General features: G+C 34.2%; 1 protein-coding gene and 1 non-coding gene across 3 annotated transcripts in view; both read left to right on the forward strand.

Moving 5' to 3' along the window:
• LOC131851261 (uncharacterized) overlaps positions 1-6,441 on the forward strand; it is a 33,903-nt gene extending 27,462 nt beyond the window's left edge. For both annotated transcript variants that reach the window (XM_059201735.1, XM_059201736.1), the window contains exon 8: positions 6,301-6,441. In XM_059201735.1, the coding sequence (XP_059057718.1) occupies positions 6,301-6,373 (73 nt within the window). In that variant the 3' untranslated portion in view covers positions 6,374-6,441. The remainder of the gene's footprint in view (positions 1-6,300) is intronic.
• On the forward strand, positions 3,566-3,637 carry Trnad-guc (transfer RNA aspartic acid (anticodon GUC)). Its single transcript has one exon. It is a non-coding gene; the product is annotated as a tRNA-Asp (tRNA).
• Positions 6,442-26,159: the final 19,718 nt, after the last annotated feature.

The following is a 26,159-nucleotide window of genomic DNA, read 5'->3' on the forward strand; positions in this document are numbered from 1 at the left end:
GAACAGTACGAGGTAATCGAGACAGAGTAAAAAATCTGCGTACTTACCTCTGTCTACTTATTGTAACGTAATTTGAAACCAAATTTCACTTAGTGTGGTCAATGCTGATGTGAAAAAATATGGTCTTATTATTGTTTTTTTTTAATATAAAATTGTATATATTCAACAGACCTCTAAAGTTATTTTTTTTTATGATATAATTACTTATAATTTATTTTCTTTATTAAAAATTAAATAGATTCTGCATTAGAATACTAGTTTTCTGTAACACCATCTATATTCTAGTCCTATCCAATTCTAATGGAGATCAATACTACGACGCCTTGAGCCGAGGTTCGAACCCCAATCAAAATTAGATTGATGTAAAGTCAATGGAAATTGTTCGAGGTAGTTCATTCCATTTAAGTGTACGCGGGAAGAAGCCTAATTTTTTAAAACTGGCCGACCATTGAAACAGTATTGTGTGCAGTCTGTAGTCACCTTTAGATGTCATTCATCAGTCATGATTGATCGTTTAATGGTTCCCCGCCAATGGCATACCCCTTACCTCCATAAAGGTTAATTGCAATAAACGCCATGTCGTTTAGAACCAGGGTTGCCATCTTATATTTTTTTGCCTCGTACTCATACAACGCAACAACAATGTGAGGTTAAGTTTAAAAAAGAAATGCAGTTGAGTTTTTGCCAGTTCTTCTCAATTGAATCTGTATTCTAAACTAGACGGTAGGAAAAAATTATAACACAAAAAAATACGTTCATAAATGGCTAAAATGTCCTACATAAATAAACTATTTTTGATTTGATTCAGCATATAACAGCTTGGCGTCATATGTTCTGAATTCTTTCTTACTTCGTACATGAATGGTTTTGACGATAGAATAGAACAGTATAATAAAGGAACGAACTAGAACTAGAGAGTTCAGAATTGAATTGATCGTTCCATGTCTATTATACGAAAAGTACAGTATACGGGAATGAACACAAAAAGAGAGTTAAGAACTCAGTAGATCTCGAACTGTTATGTAAAGAGGGCAGTATAATTATAGAAGCAAACGCACTAGAAGTAGAGTTCAGAACTAAATTTAATTCGAAATATTATGAGAAAAAACCTATAAATAAAGGTAAAATCGAACTGGAATCAGAGAGTTTAGAACTGAATCGATCGTTTCGTATCTCTGACTATTATATATTATAATTATGAAGATGTCATTTTAAGAAAAAGAGCGAACGAACTAGATGTAGAGAGTTAACTAAGTTGATGGTTCGGTCTCTCGAACTGTTATGCAAAGATGACAAATATAAATAAAGGATCGAACAAGAACTTCAGAACTAGAATGTGAGTGTGAACGTGAGAGTTCAAAATTGAATTGATCGTTCCGTATTTCTGACTATTATACGAAGAATTTAAGTAAAAGAGCGAACGAACTGGAACAAGCGACTTCAGAACAGAAGATTCATCGTTAAGTGTCTCGAATTATTACACATTTTCTATATAGTAGATATATACGCGTAGTAGATAGATAATAGCGACTGGGTTGTACTACAAAATTTTTGCTGCAGTGTAAAATTTACTCATTTTCGGCAGTTCAAATATTTCGTATAAAATTTAACAACATTGTTATTTTATGTCATAGCTGACAAACGAGCTTGCGGCTCATCTGATGGTAAGTGATTATCGCTGCATATGAGCACTCAACACCAGCGGATTTGCAAGTGCGTTGCCGGCCTTTTATGAAAGAAGCTCATTTCTCGAAGGTTTTCTTCTTTTGTTCGAATAGACCAGTGGTACCAAATTAGTTCTTGCTGCGTACCACTTCAAAAAAGCCTCAAACCTTGCGTACTCCTTATTGAAGCAATCAGTAATATTACGACAAAAACCAAACTGGCGTGAAGCCGGAACGTGTGACGAGTAAGAGGGCAGCCCAATGACGAGATGTGGCAGGCGCGTGGCTTTTACGATGATAATCGTTATGAAATAATATTTTGGAAATGGTTCTTATTTTTAATGATAGCCGCATGTACCCCTTGATGGAACTTCACGTACCCCTGGGGGTACGCGTATCACTTGTTGGGAAACATAAGGGACCAAAGACCAAAAATCTCCGACGTTTTTGACAACCCTGTTTACTACCAAAACTGTCCAGGAGATACTGTCAACAGTACAATTACGATGTAACATACAAACATTCGACCTATTACCAACCTTATGCTGTACACGTAGAAGCTATTGTGTAATAGCAGTGTTGTATTAAGTTGGCAACGAGAAGAATTAAGATAAATATCGTGATTTTTGGAGGGAATGGCTGGAAATGTTCTTTTTATTGGATTAACTAGTCGTTAGTTTGTTTTATCTCGTGTCTCATGTAACTACCTACACGGCAGTAGGTCAGACAAGGACAAAGTGAGGTAAGGCCAGGATTGTTTGTTACAAGTTAGAACTATATGCCTATATACTTATATGTATATACTAGCTGTCCCGGCCCTATGGCTATTAAAAAATAGGGGTTGGTAGTAGAAGGGAGAAAATTTAAGGCTAAATGTATGTATTTCTTGAAGCCACATAATAAAAAATAAAACTATTTGGGAAAAAAATTAAAAAAACAATTTTTGGGGTGAGCTACCCTTAATACTTAGGGGTATAAAAATTAGTTACCTATTATCTGATCTACTGAATATATAAAATTTTATCAAAATCAGTCAAGCCGTTTTGGAGGAGTATAAACACGAAAACTGTGACGAGATAATTTTATATATATATTTTTTAAAGGATGATAATGGAATGTGCACAACATTGTGCTATCAGTTTAATTATATAAAATTATAACTTAAAATCCATAGCGCTGACAATATTATCTGATTGCACTAAGAATGAGTGCGTAGCGGTTTCTATGTTGATTATCGTATGCCTCCTACTGTGTAATCTTAATGTAAGCACTTTGGAATGGTAAATTTTTTTTATTCTACCACTCATTCGGAACGCAGACTCATCACAAGAAGAATGAGCAAAAATGTTGTTGTTCTCCAGTGTTGCTCTTTTGAATAAATGTCATCTATACATATAAATAAAATTTAATAAATAAATAATGAAATAACCGTTTTTACTACATGCATATGAATTTAAATACGGTTCATACACCAAAATAACATTTTTTACAATTTTTGTCTGTCTGTCTGTCGGTATGTTTGTTCCGGGTAATCTCTGAAATGGCTGGACCGATTTTGACGGGACTTTTTTTGGCAGGTAGCTGATGTGGTAAAGAGTAACTTAGGCTACTTTTATTTTAGAAAATTAAAGTTAAATTCCACGCGGACGAAGTCGCGGGAACAGCTAGTATAGTATAAAACAAAGGCGCTGTCTGTCCGTCCCTATGTATTTTTAAATCTTTAAAACTAACCAACCGATTTTGAAACGTTTAATAGATAGAGTGATTCAAGAGGAAGGTTTATATATATAACATATGTAAACCCGTGCGAAATCGGGGCGAGTAGTTAGTTAAAAATAAATCAATGTTAACAAGCAAATTGGAGCTCCGCTAGATGCTTAATTTCGCAATGATTCGTGTAATCCTCGGTAGTATAGTGGTAAGTATCCCCGCCTGTCACGCGGGAGACCGGGGTTCGATTCCCCGCCGGGGAGGTTACTTTTTGCTTTAAAATTTTTGACGACCTCGGTAGTCTAGTGGTTATGCACACCACTTTACTTCCGATGGTCGCGGGTTAGATTCCAGTCTGCAAACATTTATATTTAAGATTGATTGTTTGTGTTGATATGGGTGTTGTGTATGTATGTTACGTATCTATGTATGTATCATTATAGTTGTGGTTTGGTTGGCGTGTTGATAACAGAAGGAGTTATATTAATAAAAGATTGAATATATGACGGTGTATATAATATCAGAATTAAAAATAAGAAATAATAATTAATGTAACATCTTTTTAAATCAGTAATTTTTAAGTGAATGAATTTGACATTTTGACAATATACTTTTTATGAAATGTTTTTCTTTATTAATAATGGATTTATTATTTATGTACCCGTGTTGTATGGCTACTTAATGCAAGGAGTTTGGTAACCTATATAGTATTTACAAATAAAGTATCTATGTATTTATATCAGTTGTTTAATACCCATAATACAAGCTTGCACTGTGGTTTTTTATAGGGGACAAATGAGCTTACAGCTCATCTGATGGTAAGTGATTACCGCCGCCCATTAGCACCCGCAACACCAGAGGAATTGCAAGTACGTTGTCGGCCTTTTAAAAAGGAATAAACTGTGTAATTGAAATTTTACACAAATGAAAATCATTTATTCTTCTATTTCTTTAATTGAATTAGTGCTAATCGGTAGTTTGTATTCACACACTTAAACTTAAATTGTAAAGTAAGAATAAAATTATTTAAAAGAGCAACACACAAGTTTCTTGCTAGTTCTTCTTGTGATGAGACAGCTTTCCGAATTTGCGGTAGATTAAAGAAAATGTGATGACTATTCAAAAATGCTTCAATGTGAGTTTATTTGAATAAATGATTTTCTATTCTATTCTATTCTTTATTCGTGTGTGCCATTTTAGCTGATTATGAGCGTCAAGTTTTATCTATTTTTTTTTACTAGAACAACATTTACTACGGTCTGTTGGATATTCTATTATTAGGTGTGTACATATGATTTATGACTACCATATCACATAGATGTATGCGCATAGAATTTAGTCGGAATCCTCCCGCGCGGCAAATCTACAAATCACCTTCACATCAATCGTTCAAACACCGCGTGATTATGCGGCCGCTGTAGACCAATGGCCTGGCATGGCCACTTTGGAATATTCCAGTGCCGTTTTCTTTAGATATAAAAATAATAATATTCCTGTACAATACACATAGCGCCATCTAGTACCACGCTAAGCGGAGCTTGTGTTATGGGTACTAGACAACTGATATAAATACTTACTTTTTGTAAATATGTACTTAATATACCTACATATAAAACACTAAAACTAATACAAACAATCATTTTCGATATTACAAATATTTGTACTACGCAAAGAATCGAACACGCGACCATGGAAGTAAGTCAATCTCGATGACACCATAATGGCAGCATACCTTCCTAACTGTCCACCGGTTCCGTACCTATGACTTTACAACACAAAAACACGACACCGTCCTCGCTGGCGAAGACGCCGACCTCAACCACACTATACTAAGTCTTGAGTCTTGACTAAGTCATGAGCGTTGTGGCCGGTTTTTTTAGTGTCGGCCAGAACAGAACTCACGAATTTCTTAGTATCATCATCAGTTTCTTCCTTATCCCATTTATTTGGGGTCGGCGTAATATGTTTTTCTCTGTCATTCATCCCTGTTAGAAGTCATTTCATTGTTCTCGTCATTTACTCCCTTTCTTACCATATCATTTTTCACACAGTCCATTAAATTCAAATTGAAATTAAAAATATTGTTATTCAAATGAAAAGAATACGAGCTGTGTTTCTAGTCAGTTCTTCTCATCTCGAAATCATTCCGAACTGACGGTAGATTTGACATATCATAAGAGTCTGTAACAGACTCTTCTTCTCATCTCGAAATCATTCTTCGGAATTATTTCGAGATGAGAAGAACTGACTAGAAACACAGCTCGTATTCTTTACAAACAAATGTTTGTACATGTTTACAATAATACAGACATTTTAAATTCAAATTTGTGAGAATAGAGTGACCACCAGCATATGCTATTGCAAAAGTAAAAAATCTAATCTAGTTGACGACCTCGGTGGTCTAGCGGTCAAGTACACCGCTTTACGACCGATGGTCGCGGGTTCGATTCCTCGCACGGCACAAACATTTATATTCATGAGTATGATTGTTTGTATCGGTCTGGGTGTTTTCTATGTATAATATGTATGTATTTACAAAAAAAAAATATCTATGTGTTTGTATCAGTTATCTAGTACCCATAACACAAGCTCTAGCTAGCTTAACTTGAGTCTAGATAGCTCTGTGTGAATTGTCCTGAGATTATTATTATTATTATTATTATAATCACTGTTCAGAACCAGTCCCCACATGCAGCACCCATTCACGACTATGACGGAGAGCCAGCCATCATTGCACTCAACCATATTAGACATCACATCGACCCGTCCCACCATGCCGTCACAAGTTTGAACTTTATAGCGAGCATGACTGTTTCAAGTTACTCCACTACGTCATTTATATTATTAACAGCATAGGCACCAATATTGCCCTACGGCTATTTTTATTGTTGTATTTATTTAATAAGGAAATGAATATTATTTTCAGATTGGAAACACAGTACGAGATTTCGTCTGAGAAAGTCGATACACCGCCCGGCGAGATCGTGAAGCGGAAATAAGTCGTAAAAATAAATAATAATGTATTTTTAAAGGAATGAATACTTATATGGATATATTAACAAATTAAGCGTCTTATATATAAAAGTATTGAACTTACAATTCAATCGTTTTATTTAATGGATCTAGTTCTTCTCTTCTTACTAAAATAATTTTACATTATAATTTATTATATAATAATTTTAAACGTGAAAGTTTGTGCGTATAAATATATTTGTTACTCTTTTACGCAAACTACTGAACGGATTTTGATAAAACTTTACAAGAATATAGCTTATAAATTACAACAACATATAGACTCGTAAACGTAGAAATTTGTTGGCTGGATGTTTGTTACTCTTTCACGTAAAAGGTGGTTGAATGGATTTTAATTAATCTTTATAATAATACAGCATATATATATATATAATAATAATAATAATAATAGTCTCAGAACAATTCACACAGCGCCATCTAGACCCAAGTTAAGCCAGCTAGAGCTTGTGTTATGGGTACTAGATAACTGATACATATACATAGATATGTTTTTTTTTGTAAATACATACATATTATACATAGAAAACACCCAGACCGATACAAACAATCATACTCATGAATACAAATGTTTGTGCCGTGGGAGGAATCGAACCCGCGACCATCGGTCGTAAAGCGGTGTGCTTGACCGCTAAACCACCGAGGTCGTATATATACCCATATGGGTAGTGGGTACTCGTACATCAAAGTATATATAGGCTATAAATTCACAGGCACAGTTAGTATTTAATAATCTTGTTTCTAGCTATTTTTTATATCAAAGAAGGTGCGGATACTTTTTCATAGTTTATATGTTTTTGTAGATTTCTGTGTCCGTCTATCTGTTACATTAGACATGCTAAATGAATAGATTGGTTTTGTTTATTTCATAATAATGTTTTGTTATAGGTGTGTTTTATTTATATGTGCATATCAATAAAACCAAAATTAAAGTTACTTTACAGTTACTTCTAGTCCCAAGATGAGAAGAAGAAAAAGCGACTAATGCGCCAACCATATATAGCAGATTATTAAATAAATAAATAAAAAAGCTTGGAAAATTATCACACCGCCATTTAGTCCCACGGTAAGTAAATCTTGTGTTATGGGTACTACAGTTAGAATACTGAAATACATTTTGTTTTACATACGTCATATACATATAAAACATCTAAACCAATACAATCATACTCATGAATACAAATGTTTATACCGTGCGAGGAATCGAACCCGCGACAATTTTACGTAAAGCGTATACTTAACCACTACACCACCGAGGCCGTCAATATGAGGTCATAATTGAGTGACGTCATTCTTGTGGGGGTTTCTATTCCCTTCAGTTACACAACAAAGGGTTACTTTTAGAGGGTCAATAGCCATATCGATCACGGAGCCTCAACACGGCGGACAAACAGACCGACTGACAATCCATCTTAGTGAACGGGAGAGTGCTCTTGTGTTAGTTGAGTTTAGACGTGGGGCTGTTTAGGGTTCCGTAGTAAATTTATATATTGTTTAAATAATTTATACATGACTTTGAATTCAATGTACTAGTCAAGCTAGACTTATACTGCGGCATTTACCATGTGGATATTCCACCCTAATATTGTTAATATTATAAACGCGAAAGTTTGTTAGTATGGATGGATGTTTGTTACTCTTTCACGCAAAAACTACTGAACGGATATTGGTAAACTTTACAGTAATATAGCTTACACATCAGTATAACATACGCTGTAATTTAAAGTCAGTCTATTCTCACAAATTTGAATTTAAAAATGTATTATTGTAAATATGTATAACATTTATTTGAAAAGAATACAAGCGGAGTTTCTTGACCCGCTGCTCTTCAGTTTACCCGTGATCACGGCCGTTGAAACACTGCCGAAATATCGGGAACTCAACAAAAATAAAACGTGGTAAGATCCTGTGATTTACTAATTATATCTACTTATAAATAATGACCGCGTCAAACTTACAACAGTATATTCTTGTCAGTTCTTCTCATCTCGAAATCACTCCGGACTGACGGTAGATTTGACATATCATAAGAGTCTACAATAGACTTACATGAATAAAGATATTTTGAATTTTGAATTTTGAAAAGATATATTAATTATATTGTGCGAAATATAATGCTAAATGTCAAGTAAGTGTGCAGACAAAGTACAGTCGATAATAAATACATTGCCATCAGATTACTGTGGATAAATTTGCAACTTTCGCATTTAACAAAAAAAAAAAGATTATATATAAGTTCTATAAACCAATAAGATACAGAATTTCAAGAACAGATTAAATGGGAGCCTACCAATTCTGTAGTATTTGTTGGAAACTCCAATAAAAATAGTTGTTTAAAGTAGTTTTTGGGTGGACGAGTTACAAACATCCATCCATCCATACATCCTTATACATAAACTTTCGCATTTATAATATTTTTCTTATGGTTGATAATGGAATGGTGCACCCGCTTGTGCTAACGGTTTACGCTGGCGGGGCACCAGTGAAGGATGATATGATGAGCATGAGGTCAGATTAGTTAGCCCATCGTGATAAATTTTCCAGAAATTTATCATGACGGTTTCCAGGGGGTACCGCGTGGAGGTCAACCTGACATGGTACATTGCTAGCAATAGGGCCAGAGTCCACATTACTAACAATCCCCGTATATTTCTAGTAACATTATATGAACTCAAGGTTCTTTCTACATTATACTAGCTACTCGCCCCGGTTTCGCACAGGTACATGTATAGGCAGGTCTGAGAATCGGCTACTATCTATTTTTCATATCCCTAAGTGACAACCCTTATGTCTACCGCTAACATTATTTTTTATGTATATATTTTTATTATGTGTCATTAAAAAATACATACAACCCTAAATTTTCACCCTTCAATCACCAACCGCTATTTTTTATTAGCGTTATTAATTTATATGGCAAAACAACGTTTGCCGGGACAGCTAGTAAAAATAACATATTTATTGTTTGAAGCGAAATAAAATCAAGCAGATCAAGTTATTTAATTCACTTGTTTATTTGCTCAAATATTGCTTATTGCAAGAAAGAAAATAATAAGCATCAATAATGTTGAGAGATATATCTAACTTTACATCTGTCTGACGATCTGTCCTCGCATTTATATTTTACTAGCTACTCGCCTCGGTGTACATGTATTATATATATAAACCTTCCTCTAGAATCACTCTATCTACTAAAGAAAACCGCTTCAAAATCCGTTGCGTAGTTTTAAAGATTTAAGCATACATAGGGACGGACAGACAGCGACAGCGACTTTGTTTTATACTATGTAGTGATAAAGAACCCTCGTATTGAACACTACTCTCACATTTACTATCAAGTAGGTATGATATCGCATCCCCATTGGTTAAACTGCAGGGGCTAGTTTCGGCTGACCGGCGGATCATCTCGATTATCCCTACTCATCACAGATGATGACAGATTTCGTGTCATTTAATCTCTGTCAACACTAAGAAACACTCATTGCATAGGCGTCTGAATTTAAAAAACTTAATATATGGTGGTCGCTAACTATGGGCCCCATCAACAAGCTCAGAGTCACTCAGAGGGCAATGGAGAGGGCTATGCTCGGAGTTACTCTGCGTGATCGAATCAGAAATGAGGAGATCCGCAGAAGAACCAGAGTGACCGACATAGCCCGGAGAATTGCGACTCTGAAGTGGCAATGGGCAGGGCACATAGCTCGTAGGACAGTTGGTCGTTGGGGCAGTAAAGTCCTCGACTGGCGACCTCGGACCGGAAGACGCAGCGTGGGAAGGCCTCCAGCAAGGTGGACCGACGATCTGGTCAAGATCGCTGGAAGGCATTGGATGCGAGCAGCGCAGGACCGATCGTCGTGGAGATCTTTGGGGGAGGCCTATGTCCAGCAGTGGACGTCTTCCGGGCTGCGATGATGATGAATATATATTAGTAGATATTTTTAAACTTCGTGTTTAATATACATTATTTATATTATTAACCGGGTCTTAACACCAACTAATTTTACGGCAAATAAAGGTCTCTCGACGTTTCTCACCGGGAGATCATCACTATAGTTTCCAGGTGAATCGAGTGGAGGTCTACCTAACTTGGTACATTGCTAGCAATAGAGTAATTATTTCAAATTCAAAAATTATTTATTCTTGTAGGACATTTTAGCTGCATATGAACGTTTTTATATTCAATTTTTTCTCTACCGTCCAGTTCAGTACACAGATTAAATTGAGAAGAACTGGCAAGATACTCAATATTTTTTTTTTTAAAAGCCAGTTTATTTAAAGCCAGTTTCCCCTTCCGGGGGGAAGGGGACTGGACTCATGGCCCCATTGCTAGCAAGGTACCATGTCAGGTTGACCTCCACGCGGTTCCCCCTGGAAACCATCGTGATAAATTTCTGGTGAATTTGTCACGTTGGGCTAACTGACCTGACCTCATGTTCACCTTATCATCCTCCACTGGTGCCCCGCCAGCGTAAACCGTCAGCGCAGGCGGGTGCACCATTCCATTATCATCCATAAAAAAAACAATCCCTTCCTCTCGCCACAATTCTGTTGCGTATGGGACACACACAGTGATAAGGTTATAGAGGTGCTCTGAATAAAACTTACTTTGATCAATTTTAATGCGGAGGGTCACACTTAGCAAGGATGGTCAGGTCAGTAGCCAGTGGCCAGTGACCCTCAAAGGCCTTTAGCCTGTATTGTTATCTGTAACGTATGCAATCTGAATATATAAATGCATATTGAATGTGGAATCGTGGTTTTGACTTCTTGGAGATAAGTGAATATACTCAATATTGAAGATTCAAATATACTTTAACTAACCGGATTTCTTTAGGTTGACTTTTCTGATATTTTTTTTTATAAATACATATAAAACACCCAGATACAAACAGTCATACTGATGAATACAAATGTTTGTACCGTGCGAGGAATTAAACCCGCGACCATTAGACGTAAAGCGGTGTGCTAAACTGCTAGACCATTGAGGTCAAATAAACATCACGCTACTTTTACACGGGTATGTAAAAAGAATAGGGTCCCATTGGTTTCTATGTTTATGCACAATTCGTTAATAGTGATGCATATTTCAAGATTCAAATATACTTTCAATTACCGGATTTCTTTAGGATAACTTTTCGTTTTTTTTTGTAAATGCATACATAGAAAACACCTAGATACATACAAATAATCATACTAATGAATACAAATGTTTGTACTGTGCGAGGAATTAAACCCGCGACCATTAGACGTAAAGCGGTGTGCTATACTGCTACATCATTAAGGTCAATTAAACATCACGCCGCCCGCGCCACTTTAATAAGGTCTCATTGGTTTCTATCTGTATTCACAATTCGTTATTTCTCAGTTGACATAATAAATAATATTCAAATTTAAAAAGCTTTTATGTAGGTAGGACATTTTAGGTTCTTACATAAGTATTTTATTATTAGTTTTTTCATTGTTTACATAAAAATGACGTGATCCTGTAGGATGTTAAGGGTGGTAGCCACTAACCACATGGAAAAGGTGGAAAACACAATTTCTATTACTTATCAAAGCTTCTGGAGTCCACAAAGAAGAAACTGGAGTACAAGCGAGTTTGTTGATGAATTTAATTGGAGCAGATGGACTTCATGTTTACCAGACTTTTGCATTTGAATTTTTTTTATCAATATATTGACGTCATCACGTTGTGTGATACACAATATATTGATAAAAAAATTGATGAACATTTCGGCGTGAAGACAAATGTCACATTAGCAAGATATAATTTTTTTACTCGTAATTATTTATGTAATTAATTATTTATTCTAGAGACACTCATTCGTGTGGTAGACAGATAACTGCAGTGTTGTTCATTTCTGTAGACGACTGTTGCCGCTTGCCATCAGGTGGGATGTCAGCTTTTCCATTTTGGTTACATACAAAAATGTTGTTTAAGCTTAAACGGGAATTCGAGGGATGGTTGTTAGATTCCAAATGATTTTTATTTAAATAAAAATGCAACATTTCGATAAAAAAAAAAAATTGAAATTGAAATAAAGAACAAATTCAAATTAACAGAGAAATTTGAATTTGTTCTTTATTTTATCTTTTTTTTATTACGTTTTATGGACATGGCAACGCACATATTTATAGGCTGCCAGTTACAATTTAGTTTTTATATATAATTGTACAGGTGTTGTCTTGTAGGATGTTAAGGGAGGCAGCACTTCTCATTCGTGAGGTAGTCAGGTTAATCTCTGTGATGTTTATTTAGACTGTTGCCACTTACCATCAGGTGGGCTGTTAGCTTTTCCATACTGGTTACATAAAAAAATAATGTTCTTTAAGCCTGGCCGAGGATTAGATGAATGATTGTTAGATTCTAAATGTTTTTTTTTTTAATGAAAATGCAACGTTTCGATAAAAAAAATTGAAATTGAAATAAAGAACAAATTCAAATTAACATAGAAATTTGAATTTCTTCTTTATTTTAACTTTTTTTACGGTTTATGGACATGGCAACGCACATATTTATAGGCTGCCAGTTACAATTTAGTTTTTATATATAATTGTACAAATGTTGTCTTGTAGGATGTTAAGGGAGGCAGCCACTTCTCATTCGTGAGGTAGTCAGGTTAATCTCTGTGATGTTTATTTAGACTGTTGCCACTTACCATCAGGTGGGCTTTTCCATTCCGGTTTTTTGTTTTTTTCCATAAAATGACGTTGGATTTCCAAATCACAAGGCGGGCTCGACGATGCAAAAAATAGGTCGTAAAATATAAAAGCGAGGACAGATCGTTTGCGATTTTATTTGCATGATTATGCGCATATGCTATTATACATCACGTTATAATATAATAACGCTAGCGTAACGACGCGGGGCGCGACGATATTGGATTTTTAATACGGAAATTCGAGGTTTTATCAAATTTTATATAGGCACTAGCAACCTACCCTGGCTTTGAAGTAATTATAAAGATTTTTTTAATACAATACATCTTATTAATATTATAAAAACCGAAAGTTTGTGAGTGCAGTGGATGCCTGGATGGATGGATGTTTGTACTCTTTCACGAAAAACTACTGAAAAACGCCTGTAGAAAGAAAAATACAAAAAATTTTACGTTCATTAGCGGTTAAAATGATCTACATGAATAAATGATTTTTTATTTTCATTTTGAAATGCTTTTGTGTGTGTTCTGAATATGAATAAATGATACACTTTTTTTTATTTTTTCATTTTGATTGAATGTTTAATTTGATGTCCAATTCAAAGTCGTACATCTGAATATAGCCCTTAGTCGTATCCACATCTTATTTTGTATTAAAAATATTAATACAAAATACTTGACGTTCATACAAACATGTCCTACGGGTATAAATTATTTTTTATTTAATTTCATTCGATTTAATAGCGATTAAGTATTCAAATTGAAACTATATATATATTAAAAAAAAAATACTGAGATATGTAAATATTCTAAAAAGATTGAATAAAGTTTTACAATAAACTTTTAATTGATTATTTATTTGAATTAGTGCTAATCGGTAGTTTGTATTCACACACTAAAACTTAAATTGTAAAGTAAGAATAAAATTATTTGTAAGAGCAACACACAAGTTTCTTGCTCGTTCTTCTTGTGATGAGACAGCTTTCCGAATGAGCGGTAGATTGAAAAAAATGTCATGACTATTCAAAAGTGCTTTAATGTAAGTTTATTTGAATAAATGATTTTCTATTGTATTTTATTCTAATATTTTTAATAAAGTTTATTAAAAGAATCGTTTATTAAAATGCGCTAAAAAGAATGTAATTTAACTTTCCTTGAATACTTTTACCACAGATAATATTACTAACAGTGTATAAGGGTAGTAAATAATCAACTTTACATAAAAGTTTATAATAATAATAATTTTATATATAAAATTCTCGTGTCACAATGTTAGTTACCATACTTCTCTGAAACGGCATGACCGATTTTTATGAAATTTTCCATAAAAATCGGTATCATATCCCTAAGTGATAAGGGTTGTCTACCGCTAACATTATTTTTTATGTATATATTTTTATTATGTGTCATTAAAAAATACATACAACCCTAAATTTTCACCCTTCAATCACCAAACCCAATTTTTATTATACCGTTATTAATTTATATGGCAAAACAACGTTTACCGGGACAGCTAGTAATAATAATATATTTATTGTTTGAACCGAAATAAAATCAAAAAGATCAAGTTATTTAATTCACTTGTTTATTTGCTCAAATATTGCTTATTGCAAGAAAGAAAATAATAAGCATCAATAATGTTGAGAGATATATCTAACTTTACATCTGTCTGACGATCTGTCCTCGCATTTATATTTTACTAGCTACTCGCCTCGGTGTACATGTATTATACATATAAACCTTGCTCTAGAATCACTCTATCTATTAAAATAAACCGCTTCAAAATCTATTGCGTAGTTTTAAAGATTTAAGCATACATAGGGACGGACGGATAGCGACAGCGACTTTGTTTTATACTATGTAGTGATCCCGAAACTTGGTGTGCCTTTTGGTATACCTGCTCCAGCTTTCTCCATTGAACTTTGTCTTCCACAACCCTTTTCCAGATTGGTCCCAGAGTCGAGTTGATTTCGTCAATCAAATTTTTTGTTTATTTTATTTATTTATTAACACTTTATTGCCCCAAAGACAAACAATTATACAAAGAACAAACAAATAATAAGTAATAAGGTACAAAAGGCGGTCTTATCGCTTAAGCAATCTCTTCAGTTTGATTAACAGTATCTAGTATTTAATCTTAAAATTATTAACATTATAAACGCGAAAGTTTGTGTTGTATAAACGGTTGTTTGTTACTCTTTCACGCAAAAACTACTAAACGGATTTTGATGTAACTTTACAGTAATATATATTAATACATCAGAATAATATATCCATACTAATATTAAAAATGCGAAAGTAACTCTGTCTGTCTGTCTGTCTCGCTTTCATGTCAAAACTACTGAACCGATTTAAATGAAATTTGGTACATAGATAGTCTAGACCCTGACGAAGGACATAGGCATTTTTAATGCAAAACAAAGGTTGCAAGGGGTTCAAAGGTTATATAGAAGTGTCGACATTTCACGCAAACGAAGCCGCGGGCACAGCTAGTAATAAATAAATAATTCGATACTTTATTACAATCCTCATGAGAAATCATTTGTCGTTCAATAAACAGTGCGCCGCGCCGTTCCAGTTATTGTTATCGAATATCTATCTCTAAATTGCAATATTTCTGTTGTAATAACAAACAAACAAAAACATTAATTTATTTCCAGAAGCTTCGGTTTGCTTGGTAAACAAATAAACGATGATATGTATGATCCATCGATACAATATTTGCACGTCAGAACACTGATGGTACGAGTTATACAGTCATATTTGTAGACGCCATACCGCTCTGTGAGATCCGCGATTTTCCCCCATCGATAGGATGAGCATACTCGTTGTCATATTGAAGACACATTCTTGAATATTTTTTACATTTTTGTATATATTTTTTTTTTATTATTCTAGAATAGAATAGAAAATCATTTATTCAAATAAACTTACATTGAAGCACTTTTGAATAGTCATAACATTTTTTTTTTAATCTACCGCTCATTCGGAATGCTGTCTCATCACAAGAAGAACAAGCAAGAAACTTGTGTGTTGCTCTTTTAAATAATTTATTCTTACTTACAATTTAAGTTTAAGTGTGTGAATACAAACCACCGGTTAGCACTAATTCAATTAAATACTCAAAAAGAAAAAATATTGGATACATAACCAACTGGTTAAACAATTAATAAGAGGAAATCAGTCATAGTGATTAGAGCAGACCAGTCCCTACAAGCAGCACCCGTTCACGAGTATGACGGATGAGCCAGCCATCACTGCGCTCGACCATATTTTAGGGAGCCCAATGACCCGGCCCACCACGCCGCCACAAGTCTGGACATTTTAGTGAGCATGACTACTCAAAACACCAGACCACGTCATAGCTACTCACAATTGCCATCTGATGTTTATAGTATTCACATTTCACATAAGAATGCATGCGGCAATTAATACAAAACCCGCTACGCTTTAATATTTCTAAAATAATTGAATCAAGAAAGCAATTCTCCTTATAAACTATTACATTTTTGTTAAATACACATCATACATATAATTTACCAGTAGCATCTATACTAGGCCGAGCCTGTATCATAGATACTACCTTCTTCCAGCGACAAATAGGTAAAAATAAAATGTTGCAATTGCATGGGTAGATTTACATTTCAACTTATACAAAATATGAATGAATTGCATGGGCATCAATCCATTCGCAGCTCGTAAACAGGTTTACAAGTGACTCAGCGCGACCACAATAACCATGAACATAAACAAATATAACGTTAGTTAACAAACTAAAATAATATAGTTTTAATTTTATCTTTTTATATCTTAATGTACGCTTAATCTTAAATTTGTTTATAATAACAGTATATCGTGGATGTATGTATATCGACGATGGATATATTTTTTAAGATTTTCTACAGTATCTTAATCTTTTTTTTTATTGGGTTGTTTGGACTATTGTTAGGTGACTGTAGCACCTGTAGCACTGCGACCTATATAGATCTATTGTGTTCGCCCTTTTCAAAGTTCGCTACCTAGACACCAGGGTCAAGAATTGAATGATATTCTTAAGAGCGATGGTTTTTATCTCGTCATGATATAGTGTAAACTTTCCAAAAGAGATATTTCGTTTATGCATGAGTGGGCTACAACCACATAGGATGTGTAGTGGCGTTTCCTCTTCAGTTTGGCAAATTCTGCAGATTTTTCTTGTGCATAGGCCTAGTTTTGTCATATGCTTATTTTATTTGCAGTGTTCTAAAATGAGTCTTAATATTATAAAAAACGAAAGTTTGTGAGTATGGATGGATGTTTGTTAAATTAAAAAGAAAACTACTGTGCAGATTTTGATGAAACCTTACAGTAATACAGCTTATATACATTAGAATAGCATATAGGGTATACATTTCATGCGAGTGATACCGCAGGTATAGCTAGTGTTATTATAAAATAGAAGAGTAAACTCTTAAACGAATGTTAGTAATTTGTTTTATGTGAATTGCGTAAGATTTTACAATAAACTGCCAGTCTGTCCTCAAAATCCCAGAAAAAAATCATACGTCTTTTAAAAAAGTAAAGTAGGTTATTGTAAAATTAGAGTTTAAAAATGAAAATAATGTTTTGTAGAAAACATCTAACTTAAAATTCATAACACTGAAAATATTATCTGATTGCATAAAGATTAAGTACGTGGCGGTTTCTATGTTAAATGTCGCATGCCTAATCCTTGTTAATATGAATTTATTTACTTAAAACAATATTTAATTAAAAGAGCATCATGTATATTGCTCATTCTTCTTGTGATGAGTCTGCGTTCCGATTGATTTGGTGTATAAAAATACCTGTTCAGAAGTGCTTATATTATGTTTTTATCTTTTTTTCCAATATCTAAAGTATTTGTCAGCGTTTCAGTAGCAGCAATTAACGAAGGTAAAGGTACACGAATTAGGTACAGGTAATTTACCATCTACCCCCTGGTTTACCACGGATTAAATAAATAGCGGCAAAAGTTTCTGACACTGAGAAATTAAAAAAAAAACATTTTAAGTCTACCTAACTGTAAATACGATTTTTAATTTATCCACGAAATATAAATATTAAATGTCATTTTAAATAATTTTTATGTATTTTATAATAATAATAGCCCTGGATAATTCACATAACGCCATTTATTTATTCCGTTAAAATTTAACCTTTAGTTTACCACGGCTGTTATACCAGTGTGGATATGTCCTCGGGAACTCAATAATAACCAATAAAACGTGGTAAGATGTATGTTAGACTTCACGTGGTTTGATCATCACGTCCTTCAATTTCCGAAAGATTAATTTTATGTAACTTCACTAAAATATTATACACTATCTGTACCCGCGGTTTCATCCCCAAATTTAGAAACTATGTGTTATTCTGGCGCATAAGCTAAAGTTTAATTACAATCTACTTAGTAGTATTTGCGTGAAAGAGTAACAAACATCCAATAATCCATTCACACTCACAAACTTCCGAGTTTATAATATCTTATTAAAGATATGAAAACTCCACGATATCCACGTGCAGTATGGTCACCCTAATATGTGATGACGTCACGTAGAGAGTAACATCAAGGTGGCACGTGCTCGATACTTCCCTATTTGCAGAAACAAATGCACTGCATCGCATCTAGCCCTGCCAACGTTGATATCTCTGATATTCCACCTTCTTCTGCTGAAAAATATTGTATCTGTGATAAAATATGACTTGTTTAGGTGTTTTGTAGATTTTATCTTACGGACAGAGGTAATGTTATTTTCGTGTTTGTATTGTACTATATTTATTTATTATAACTTTAATGCACATACAAATAATAAAGGTGCAAGTGGACTTAACACTATAAGGCACTTTCTCTCAGTCGACCATGAGGTAAACAGAGATTGGGCGGTATGTTATTAAAAAAATAACATGCACAACAACAAACTGGGTTTTTAGCAGAATTTCCAACGTACTTGTAATATTTCACATTAGGAAAAATATCTTGAAGTAGATTATGGGACACAGTCACCTAGATACATCAAAATAATAATTGCATTTAATAATGTCTAGTAAGACATGATTTATTTAAGTTGTTATTTTATTTTATAAAAGTTGTTTAAATTTTGAAGCATGAAAGTGGCGCCGGTGTCGGAGAGGTTGAAGAGTAATCGTCTATCATGGTATGGACATGTAATGCGTAGGAACGAGGATAATATTTTAAGAAAGGTGTTACATATGAATGTGGATGGTTATAAGGGTAGAGGAAGGCCGAAAAAGAGATGGATGGACTGTGTGAAAGATGATATGGTAAGAAAGGAAGTAAATAACGAGATGACTGCGAACAGAGATGAATGGAAGCGAAAAACATATTACGACGACCACAAATGAATGGGATAAGGAAGAAGCAGATGATGATGATGAATGTCTAGTAAGACAAATTCAATATTGTGTACTAAGCACTGCTGTGTCTAAACTGTGTCACCCCACCTTACATTTTCCTATTGTTATTTAGTATATAAGATCATTATTTCTATGTACATATTGTCAGTTTATTATCGTCTGTAATATACATCGTCTCGAAATTATTAAAGCTCTGCTTACTTTAGTGCTAGATGGCGCTGTTTGAATTGTTCAGAGATATTACTAGCTTTGTTAACGGTGTGTTTTTTACACACCAAGTCATATAGATAGAATATACTTTATTTGCGACATACAGTAAAGAAGAAGCACAAACAATATAACAAAGGACACATGCATCGTTACAATAAGGCGAGCTTATTACTAAAAGCAATCTTTTCAAGGCAATCTTAGGGAAACTGATTGAAATATCGAATAGGTAGGTAAAATTGCTGCCCACCTTCATGAAAGAGGACTACTGGCCGAAAGGTGTGGTATATCGGCGCTAGCGTGGCAGATTGCCGTCTTCAGTCCGTGATCACCCAGACAATATCATTGTATTAGTTTTTAAATATTATATTATATGTATGTTAGTCTATAAGGTATTTATAATATGGGCATAGTTGCCTGAAATAAATGAATAAATAAATAAAATAAAATGACCTGAACAGGAGGAAACTAAAAGTAGCAAATATATAATGATGATAAACGAAAATAATAATAAGTAAATATTATATGACTTAAATTTATGTAAATAATAATAATCATATATTAAACTAGATACACTTACATAAATTACATACATTAGCGTTGAGCGGAGCGCGTATATTTTTATAAACTCGATCTTGACTGATCGGATTTTTTTGGGTGGTCACCGATGGAGGCTTGTGTAGGGGTAGAATCAATCAAAAGACCTAATATCGGACTTCTCGACCAAATACTCCAATAGACTACTGCTATTGAGTAAAAACAACATATGCATGATGACTAGGGCCCTCACAGGACACTGCAAATTAAACAAGCATATGGCTAAACTAGGCCTATGCACGACAAGTATCTGCAGATTCTGCCAAACTGAAGAGGAAACGCCGCTTCACATCCTATGTGGTTGTAGCCCACTCATGCATAAACGAAATATCTCCTTTGGAAAGTTTACACTCTTTCCTGAGGAGATAAAAACGATCGCTCCTAAGAATATCCTTCAATTCTTGTCCCTGACGGGTCTAGGTAGCGAACTTTGAAAAGGGCGAGCACAATAGATCTATGTAGGTCGCAGTGCTACAGGTGCTACACATCTGACAATGGCCCAAACAATCCAATAAAAAAAAAGGGGTAGAATGCACAGCGGCAGTAAATATAGTGAAATAAGAAAGTAAACTAACAAGGCTCACATACGATATGTTAATAGAAAATCTTACGAACTATAGAAAATATTTTCTTTATATAAAATTCAAATTATCTTCTACTAATAACGGCCAGATATAAATTTAAGTTCCAACACTTTTTCGATCGATCGATCAATCCGTTTCGGAGGAGTTTTTTTTTCGGACTACCCTAATGCTGTTGGCCGCAGCTGGCCTTTACAGCTTCACCGGACGATAGGGGGCGAGTGCAGATGGCATTCCAAACCCGCGGAAGGACTTATGGAGCGGCTGAAGGCCAGCTCCTGCCTGACGGATACGACTTTAGTCTGAGGGCACCACTAGGGGTTCGGCTCAGGCCGTCGTAATTTCGATCCCCGTTTGAATTGGACGGGGGATCGATCGGAGGGAAAAAGGAGGAGTGTTGTTACAAGGAGTGCAAATTTGATCTCTAGAAGACAGCTCCACGCTTCGCATTCCCCTCAATAAAGTTGGTGTGTCTGTTTGTAATTTAAAATTAACAATTTTTCACTAACATAAAGAAATAATTTAAAAAATTTAATCTATCTACCTTTTTGTTCTTGCTTATCTCTGAAACGACTGGACTGATTATGACTGGACTTTCAGTAGCAGATAGCTAACGTTATAACTATGTAGTAACTTAGGCTACTTTTTAGACAGTTTATTAGTTTTAATTCCACGCGGACGAATTCGGGGTTAAGAGCTACTAAACGTATATAAATATACAAACTTTATTGTTATCTTTCTTACATTACAACGCGCAAGAGACAAAGAAAACATTCCTTTTTGCCTTGCATGTTATAATGTTAAATTTAGGAAAAAAAATCAAATACGTCATACTCGTGAACGGGTGCTGCTTGTGGGGACTGGTCTGTTCGGATTACGAACACTGATTAGACTATTTGGTTTTGCAATAGCATATACTGGTGGTCGCTCTATTCTCCTAAATTTGAATTTAAATGACTCTGTATTATTGTAAACATGTACAACATTTATTTGACAAGAATACGAGCTGAGTTTCTTGTCAGTTCTTCTCATCTCGAAATCATTCCGGACTGACGGTAGATTTGACATAAGAGTCTGTAATAGACCTACATGAATAAAGATATTGTGAATTTGAATTACTTCCAGTTTCTTAGTAATAATAAAATTATTTAAAAGAGCAACACGCAAGTTACTTGCTCGTTCTTCTTGTGATGAGACAGCTTTCCGAATGAGCGGTAGATTAAAAAATGCAATGACTATTCAAAAGTGCTTCAATGTAAGTCTATTTGAATAAATGATTTTCTATTCTATTCTATTCTATTCTTATACGAGAAACTTTATTTGAACAAACATTATTTCTATATCTATGCAGAACCTTTTCCCGTGAAAATCTTGTATTCGTACAAAACATCATTGTTGTGGTTAAGTGCGGTATATCCGTAACCGTGGGCACACGTACCCACTGATGTAGCAGTGGTCCACCGGGCCGGATATGACGTCATAAATAACCATAACTCACGGAAAGGGCTGCCGAGAGCAACTGATAAACTTGGAATGAACGGAGCCCTTTTTTGCCAAGTTACGCGAGAAAATGTTAATGAAAAAGCGGGGTAAATATTTTTCCTCTGCCTCTATTACTTTGTGTATTATAAAATTTGGTTATGAATAATTTTGGGATGAAGTTTTCTGTTCCGCCGAGATACAGGGGTGCATGCAACGATGAATATTATATTTTTCACTAAACCCTCCCTATCGCGTGGGTGCAGTTATACAAGGGTTTTTTTAATTAAACACAGACTGTACTTATAATGTTGCTCTGTATAAAAGAGATTTTAAATTAGAGTAATAATAAATAAATAAATCTGAATTCTGAATACTTATTAATAATAATATAAATAATTATTAATTATTTCTCGAGTTTATTCATTATAAAAAAAAAAAGTCAATTATTTACTTTTAAAATATTAGTAGTGTTGGATTAGGAATCCGTATAAAGAATTAATGAAAATAGAGAGTGGACTGTATTTTTAAATAAGAAAATAATTAATGGAAAAGGAAGTAGAAGTACGATTTCGACCTGGAAGAACGTCTTCCACACTCCGAACACCCCAAAGTAAGCAATGTAACACCAAACTTACTCACCTTTGCTCAGGAACGTCCCGATGTGTAGTACTGTTTAGTGGCCACGCACTCTAGAGCAACGGTCTTCAACGTTTGACAAATGAAGGGCCCAAAAATTTTTTATCATCATAGATATTTTTATAAGGATTTTTTTTATTTTCCATTAAAGGTACTTTTTATTACTAAATTGTTGTCGTTATTGAGAGTGGGCCTATGATGTTGGCGGGCCGCAGAAAACACATCGGCGGGCCGCAAGCAGCTCGCGAGCCGCGGGTTGAAGACCCTTGCTCTGGAGTGTATATTTTCATAAAAACATTTATCTTATGTTAAATAAATCATTAATTATCTTGTTTTATAAAGTTAAAAATACGGAGCGTCCTTTTTATTCCAGTTCTTATTTTCAATTGTTTTTTTATTATTTTTTCGAAGTTTAAGTGTCCACATGTTTTTATATGTGTTCAGTATTACCGAGCACCCTTTGGTTCAGTAAGCAAGCCGGTGATACAACCTACTTAGACTAAGGAGGTTCGGAATACTGAACACTATGTTTTATTTACAAAAAAAATATCTAAGTAGCTACTTAGATATTTTTTTGTCATCAGTTGTCTAGTACCCATAACACAAGCTCTCCTTACCGTGGAACGAAATGGCGCTGTATTAATTGTCCAGGGTTATTTATTTATTATTTATTAAATTAATTAATTATAGTCGAATTCCTATTATTGGGCGATCACTATATATTATTATGAGAAAACAGACAATGTTATATTCAAATTCAAAAATCATTTATTCATGTAGGACATTTTAGCCGCTTATGAACGTCAATTTGTTTACTTTAGAAATTTTAACTTTTTAAAATTATAAAGTAACTTAACTGGAATGTAGGGAGTCCAGTTCAGTTCAGTATATAGATCCAATTGAGAAGAACTGGCAAGAAACTCAATTGATTTTTTTTTTAAAAGCCACTTTATTTACAACTAGCTGTACTCGCGATTTCGTCCGCGTGAATCCCGTCAAAATCGGTCCAGCTATTTAAGAGATTAGTCGGAACAAACAGACATACAGACAGACAGACAAAAATATTAAAAAAATGTTTTTTTATATGTACCGTATTTATATTCATACTAGCTTTTGCCTTTTTTCTTTCGCGTTTATTTATGCCCTTAGGGGTGGAATTTATCAAAATCCTTTCTTAGGGGATGCCTACGTCATAGTAGCTTTATGCATGCAAAGTCTCAGCCCGATCGGTTTAAAATTGACAAAGTTTCATACAAACTTTCATCCCCTTGGGGGTAGAATTAATCAAAATCCTTTCTTAGCGGATGCCTACGTCATAACATCTACCTGCATTCCAAATTCCAGCCCGATCTGTCCATTGGTTTGGGCTGTGTGTTGATACATCACTATGTCACCTTTGAGTTAGATGCGTATTTAGATTTTTTTATTTTTTATTTATTTATTTTATTTAAAGATAACAATGACTTACAAAGTTATGACTGTGTACTAAAAAGCATGAATGCTTTGTGCGCACACAGGGCCGTATATAATACAATAATTACTTATCTGCTAGTTTTATGACAGGTATACAAATCTTATTACAACTTAATTTACTATTTTTAAACCAGCCAACAAATGCTTTTATGATTAGTAAACAAGCAATACAATATAGAATAATAATTGAACAATTATTAGTAATTGAGTGGGTATGTGGTGAGTTCAGTTGAGGTAAAATAATTGAGGGTAGGTATCAGTACCGGTCGTGTACGTCTGGATTTACTCACTTCGTATATACATAGGATGTTTCAAATACTTATGTATATCACAATTCATAAAAAGATGTATAGTGTATATTATTAGTTATTCATATTATAATTTAACAAGTAGGTGTATAATATTGTTTTAATTTCCATTTTATGTTTTTTATATTTAATTCTGTTTTAAGATTAGTTGGCATACTATTTATTAGTTTAGCTGTTACGTAATGCGAAGTTCTTTTTCCGTAGAAATTATTGAACCTTGGGAGTACTAGTTTTTTATTAGTAACACCGCGGGTTATGTTCGTTCGTCTGGATATCTGTTGATTCTCTGTCTTAAAGTATTGTTCGCACAGTATAGTATATTTTATTTTGTTATGTATGGATATCAGTTTACAGTATGTAAACAGATCGTGATAGTTATATTTATATTGTTTTTTAATGGTAATAGGAACTATTGTTTTGAGTAATCTTATCTGCAGTTCATATATTTTGTCCAAGTGCGATTTAAAAGTGCGTCCATAGCTACTAAGACCATATGATATGATCGATTCTCCTAGGGCTTTATATAGTAGTAGACGTATAAAGTATGGAGTTTTATTGTTTATTAGTGTAAATTTTGCGAGCAGGGATCGTAGTTTGCCGCATACGTAATTAATATGTTCACTCCAATTCAGTCTACTATCAATAATTAGTCCTAGATAAGTTTGTTTTTCTACCACATCAATTTTGGGACAATGACAGGTAGAGGTACTTGAGCTATTATGAAGACATACATGGTCATGTGCAATTAAGTTAAATGGAATTTGACTTCTATTGTGACTGGAACTTATATACATGAGTTTCGTTTTGCTAGCGTTAAGAACTAAACCTACATCGTGGGACCATTTGCAGAGCAAGGTAAAGTCTGTTTGGAGTCGATAGAGAGCATTTGAGAGATCATGGTCAGCTGCCACGAGACACGTGTCGTCGGCATATTGGTATAATTCACAAGACTTTATAACATTGACCAGACTGTTTACATATGTGAGGTAATGAAGAGGCCCGAGGACGGAACCTTGAGCTGTACCTTCAGTTACCTTTATCGTGTCACTGATAGCGTCACATACTTTTACGCAGTAGGATCTATTGTTCATATAGTCTCGACACCATTCGAGGAGTGGTCCTCGTATGCCGTGATCCTGTAAACTTTCAATAAGCACGTCGTGACGTAGGGTGTCAAATGCGCTACTATAATCAATGAAAACAACAAGAACATGTTTGCGTTGATTTAGGCTTTTATTCACACTGTCTGTAAACTGTGATAGCAATTGTGTTGTGTTCTTATGTGGTTGAAACCCGAACTGTTTCTCTGTTAATAAGTTATTCGAACTATAAAAATCGTATATGCGTTGACTGATATACTTTTCAATAATTTTATCTATTGCTGTTAAAATAGTAATACGTCGGTAATTATCATAGTTG

The sequence above is a fragment of the Achroia grisella genome, unplaced genomic scaffold (assembly GCF_030625045.1).
Source record: "Achroia grisella isolate CSIRO2021 unplaced genomic scaffold, CSIRO_AGI_Agris_v1 utg782, whole genome shotgun sequence".
Classification (NCBI taxonomy): Eukaryota; Metazoa; Arthropoda; class Insecta; order Lepidoptera; family Pyralidae; genus Achroia; species Achroia grisella.